We start from the raw sequence: 5,710 nt of genomic DNA, 5'->3' as shown, positions 1-5,710 counted from the left end.
GTAGTAATGATGATCATTAGCTTCTTTTTTTAATTTTTTTTTTTACTGTGGATTGTTTTAAATTCGGATTGCTCCTACAGTCGGAAGGGGCAATTTGTGCAAAGCGCATGGCAAATACCAAATAGATTATTGTTGAGTTGTGACTGTCAGTGAAAAGCAGAGAGACCCAGCCAGGCTCATCTCAGTATTTAAAAATACAATCACGTGAAAAACATTTGGAAAGCGAAAAGGCTATTGTTGTAGCTAGAAGACGATGTAAAGGCCCCAATCTGCCTTTTTAATTCTAAAAATTCTCAACTGAATTGAGCTAAAAGTAGCCTATCGTATTGGCACCCACGGACAATATCTGCCATATCCCTGTTGAGTGTGCATATTGATTGTCTTTATCATTGGGTAAGTCAGTGCCACTTTTGTTTGTTTTTGGACAATATTTTCCTCCTCCAGATTAGATGGACGTCATATTGTATTTGCATCTTCCCTTTTAATAGGCCCAGAGTAGACTCCCCTGTAATGTGTGTTGCATTAAAAAAACATTCTGCTAATGTTTCTAGTCATATAAAATGTAATAGAATTGCATGAAATGTGTTTTCCTGTGATATAGCCCAGGCCTGCTCTACGCCACTACACCCTGCATTGAACAATATTGTTTTGCAAACAGTGGTTGAGTTATTATTAACCTAAATTCTGATTATCCAATCTAGTCATCACATTAGGAATAATAGGCTATCTTACATATGTCTGAAAATGTGAGGATGCATGGAATGCTTTATTATAAAGGTGCATTTTTATGGTGAAAATTAGCTTCCCCAAACTTGAAACCCATGCACCGCATATGTTAGAATAACTGTCCACATGGACTTTTCCTCAGCCAACAAGACAAGTAATGAAGAGCAAAATCACTAGGCTATGTCATCTACTATCCCCCATTGTAGAAAAGTTGACCTATTGTATTGGTCAACTTGTCATTTTGTGCAAGAAATAAATGGCCTTTTCCAAATCCAAGCAGACTCTGGGACAGTTGTCGGATGATAGACTCCAAATTCATACAACCACTAGGCTACCCCCCCACCCAAAAAACAACAACAACTTAAAAAGCAATGGTGATCATGCAACAGATCAGAACGTTTAGCTTAAAATGTTGATATTACTCATTCACATTATAAGCACAGCAATGCACACAAGGCAGTAGGCTATGTAGGAATGTTCGTTCCATACTGCAATTAGCAGGAAAACACCATTGTGAAAAGTGCACTGCACATGCGAGCGGTTTCATGTGACAGAGATGAAAATATCTGTTAGAAAGAGTGGAGATTTGAAGATTCAAAAACTAGCATGGGTTGCTAATATGACTAGGATTGTGCCTTTGGCTACTGGACAGTGAAAGACAGTTGAAAACCAATAGAACATGAGAGAAATGAGCTTCTGGTTTTAATGGCATATGGAAGTCTTTATAAAAGAATTGCCTCCACGTTTCTATGGTCAGATTTTGTCTACGCTACTTTGATGCAGGTAAGACTTGCCTCATCATATGATGTAAAACGTTCAGATTTCAACAGTTACGTAGGCCTATATGTTTTATAAATGCATACTGCCTCCCGTTCATTGCAAAGTGGTGTGTGATGTGCTGATGCCTGTCTACCGTTGCCTGTGCACTTGGCGAATGGGAAGGGCGCTTCAATTACCATTTGAGAAATAAAAATAGTAGTTATTTTAATCGTGGCCATCAATACTGTTTTTAATAAACGATTGCGTTTAGAATTGTTGTGCAATGAATAGGATTATAAAATAATATGTTTCAATCCAGAAGCAACAAATAAGCTTTTTGAGGAGATGTAGCAGCAGCTCTTGTGCTGTCTGGTAGATTTTCTGCTCAAAGTAGGCTCTATCTGTATGCTGTGTGCGTGTGATATATAAGATGCATAACGACTAACAAAAATACACACGCGCCAATTTAATTCCCCTAAATTATGCAAAATAACCTGTAGACCGATAAGCATGACCAGTCAAATGCATTTATATTGACTGGTATTTACATCAATAAAGAGGCTAAAAAGCATTATTTTGCATTGGGATTTTTTTTCCTTCTCGCTGACAATTCACCAGTACCAATTGTATTTATTGGCTTTTCATTTTTTGGGGGAGGGGCAAAAGCTATTACCTGGCTAACGGAAAACCTGACCCAAAATTTAGAACAGTGTTTAGTGGTAACTTCTTCCTACTACATTGAAGGTCTCCATTTATTTTGTTAATCTTCTTTACAGGATTCTGAACTAGTCTGCTTTCGGGACATTAACCCCGCTGCACCACATCACTACCTGGTTGTGCCAAAAAAACATATAGTGAGCTGCTTTTCTCTCTTTAAGGAGCACGTAAAGCTAGGTAAGGAATGATTCATCCAATAACTAACGTTACATGAAATACTGTTCATTTTTGATATGCATATACACAGTTGAATGTTAATTGATTATTTATTTGTTAATGTGGCAGTTGAGAGGATGGCTGAGATGGGGAGGGCTGTGTTGCAGGAAAATGGCATCGCCAATCCAAATGACATCAGGTATAAAGTATCCTGTGTTTGCACATGTGTGTGAAAGAGAGAGACCGATCATGTGAACATGTATGTTCATGCTTGTATTTGTATGTCGCTGGTCTGGTAGGTTCAGTGATCTTGTCTGTCCATCTACAGGATGGGGTTCCACAGACCTCCATATATCTCTGTACCTCACCTCCACCTCCATGTCCTCGCCCCGACAAGTGAGATCACTGACGACATGGCACACAAGTTCACACCAGGCACAATGAGGTTCGCCACAGTGAGTGCAAATTCTGACACACTCAGAGCAGATACAGTAGGATATACACACACAGTGACATACAGTATATACTGAACAAGTATATAGACGCAACATGCAATAATTTCAACAATTTTACTGAGTTACAGTTCATATAAGGAAATCAGTCAATTAAAATAAATTCATTAGGCACTAATCAATGGGTTTCACATGACTGAGCAGGGGCACACCCATTGGTGAACCAGGCCCAGCCAATCTGAACGAGTCTTTCCCAACAAAAGGGCGTTATTACAGACAGAAGTACTCCACAGTTTCATTAGCTGTCCGGGTGTCAGATCTCAGACGATCCCGCAAGTAACAAAGCCGGATGTGCAGTTCCTGAGTTGGCATGGTTACAAGTTGTTTGCAGTTGTGAAGCTGGTTGGACGTACTGCCAAATTCTCTAAAACAACATTGGAGGTGGCTTATGATAGAGAAATGAACAAGCTTTTTGTGCGTATGGAACATTTCTGGGATCTTTTATTTCAGCTCATGAAACATGGGACCAACACATGTTGTGTTTATATTTTTGTTCAGTATAGTTGCAGAACACACTTTCATATACAGGTACACATACATAATGTGTCTTTAGTTAGTGTAAAATGTAAATTTCCTGCAGGAGGATTTATTGCGCAGGACCCTGGTCAGTGGAGTGGATCCAGATCATTATCTGATGCTGACATGCATCAGTGGGAGAGGGCTCTCTGAATGAGGGGCAGCCTGTCTGCGGGGTCAGAGATGTGAGAATGGGAGAATTTAGCTAAAACCATACTTTTTTTTAATGGATAAATTGCGTTATTTAGGGTCCTAAACTCACAGTTATGAAAACATAGTATAGTCTATCAAAGAATATCAATACATTTGTATATTAAGACATCTGCTCCATTTATTTTTTTACTCTGAAGTTCACTAAATAATTAATAAACCTGATCAGTTCCATTCATAATGAATACTGTGATTTATACAAGTTAAAGCCCCAGTGCAGTCGAAAATTGGATTTTCCTGTGTTTTATATATTTCCACACTATGAGGTTGGAATAATACTGTGTAATTGTTAAAATTATGATAATGCCATTTTAGTGTAAGAGCTGTTTGAAAAGACCCCCTGAAATGTCAGCCTGTTTTGGTGAGATGGATTTTTGGCCTGCCTGGTGGTAAATGAGTTAAAAGACCAATAAGAAAAAGAGTTCCAAACCTCTCTTCCAATAATAGCTAATATTCAGTTTTCCCCTTTCCGATCAGAACACTCCTAGACAGTACTAGAGGTGCTTAACTGATTTGATATTGAGATAAAAACAGCGGAATTAGACCTTTAAGGATAGGGCCACTAGAGTTTACTGCACCAACCAGTTTATCTACACAGGTTGACAAAATACCAGGTAGGTTAAAGTTCCTGGACAGACATCCTGATTTCCATATAAAATAGCCTTTTGTTTGGTTAATGTAACAGCATCAATATATACAAAATGCTTTTATAAATTAGCTAGTGAGCTAAAAGGGAATTGTCATTACTGTTTAATCAATGCTTGCTAGTTAATTTTGGACAATTTCATAAAAATATATATATTTACTGCCAGACTATGTTCATAAACCAAATATATATATATATTGTATATACTGTATACAACTCCCATTTGGCATGTTTCTTCTGTTGCATTTACAGCAGCACTGACAGATGTGTTGACAGGACAAGTTCAACTGCGTCTGAGTTGTAAAGGACCCATCCCCCCTTTTGTTCCATCCTAGCTAGCCAGTAACTAGCTAACGTTGGAGTAAACCCATTCGAATTCAATCACTTTGTGACAGCATCTCTTTTGATTTAAACAAAACTTTTCATACCTGTTTGTCCATGGAAGAAGAGGTCAGAAAGGGACTTGTTGGATCTGAATGCAGAATATTCAGGAGATAAAGTTGCTCATACTTGATCAATTTATTAAATAGTTTGACAACCCTGTTTGTAATCTTTCACATATCAATCTTAACGGTTTATCTTCTTCAGTGACGAAGACATGGATGTCTCATGGTAAGGTGGGTTAGGCAAAATAGGTCAACTTTGAACACCTTTATCTCTTGAATGTTTTGGCATTCAGGTCCAAAAAGTCACTTTCTGAGCGCTTCTATAAATGGGCAAATATGTATGGAAGTTTTTGTTCAAATCAAAAGGGGTGCTGTAAAAGAGAATTTGAATTCACCCAGCATTTACAGACACACATACATTTACAGACACAGAGGAAAGGAGAAACCCATAAGAGTCTTTGCCATAGATGAATAGGGGAAACATCTAATTATATTTGCTGACACCCTGCAGTCAAATTTTGGCACCAGTAGACTAGCTAGCTATGTAAATGGTAAAGAACAGGGGGGCGGCAGGTCGCCTAGTGGTTAAGAGCATTTGGCCAGTAACCAAAAGGTTGCTGGTTTGAATCTCTGAGTCGGCAAGGTGTAAAAATTCTGCCCTTGAGCAAGGCAGTCAACCCTGGGCACCGTGGATGTCAATTAAGGCAGTCCGCCGCACCTCTCTTCAGAAGGGTTGGGTTAAATGTGGAAGACATTTAAAACAGTTCAATGCATGCAGTTGTGCAACTGACTACATATCCCCTTTCCCTAAAGGAACTGGGTGCCCAAAATTGACATCTGGGGAGGTGATCACATTAAATAAAAATGTGTAGCAATGTTTACTACTGAATAATAGAACCAGTGAGAAGGAGGCATAGGCTAGCTTTCAGTCAATAATATTTATTTTATAAAGCCTTTTTTACATCAGCAGTTGTCACAAAGTGCTTGAAAGATACCCAGCCTAAAACCCCAAGGAACAAGTGTAACTGACATAAGGCTGATTGCTTAGTGAGTACCATTTCCTCCTGATTCTGCTCTTACGA

The 5,710-nt window shown here is 38.6% G+C and overlaps 1 protein-coding gene across 2 annotated transcripts in view; it reads left to right on the top strand.

Annotated features, from left to right (window-relative positions):
• LOC118387001 (adenosine 5'-monophosphoramidase HINT3-like) overlaps positions 1-3,777 on the top strand; it is a 12,574-nt gene extending 8,797 nt beyond the window's left edge. The window contains exons 2-5 of one of the 2 annotated variants that reach the window (XM_035775077.2): positions 2,262-2,379; positions 2,488-2,557; positions 2,687-2,803; positions 3,451-3,777. In XM_035775077.2, the coding sequence (XP_035630970.1) occupies positions 2,262-2,379; positions 2,488-2,557; positions 2,687-2,803; positions 3,451-3,505 (360 nt within the window). In that variant the 3' untranslated portion in view covers positions 3,506-3,777. Of the gene's footprint in view, positions 1-2,261; positions 2,380-2,487; positions 2,558-2,686; positions 2,814-3,450 lie in introns of both variants that reach the window. The other variant, XM_035775076.2, reaches the window with a different exon arrangement.
• The last annotated feature ends 1,933 nt before the right edge of the window (positions 3,778-5,710 follow it).

Source organism: Oncorhynchus keta, chromosome 8 (assembly GCF_023373465.1).
Source record: "Oncorhynchus keta strain PuntledgeMale-10-30-2019 chromosome 8, Oket_V2, whole genome shotgun sequence".
Lineage (NCBI taxonomy): Eukaryota > Metazoa > Chordata > Actinopteri > Salmoniformes > Salmonidae > Oncorhynchus > Oncorhynchus keta.
The sequence above is the reverse complement of the archived record's forward strand: the minus strand, read 5'-3'. Positions and strand labels throughout refer to the sequence as shown.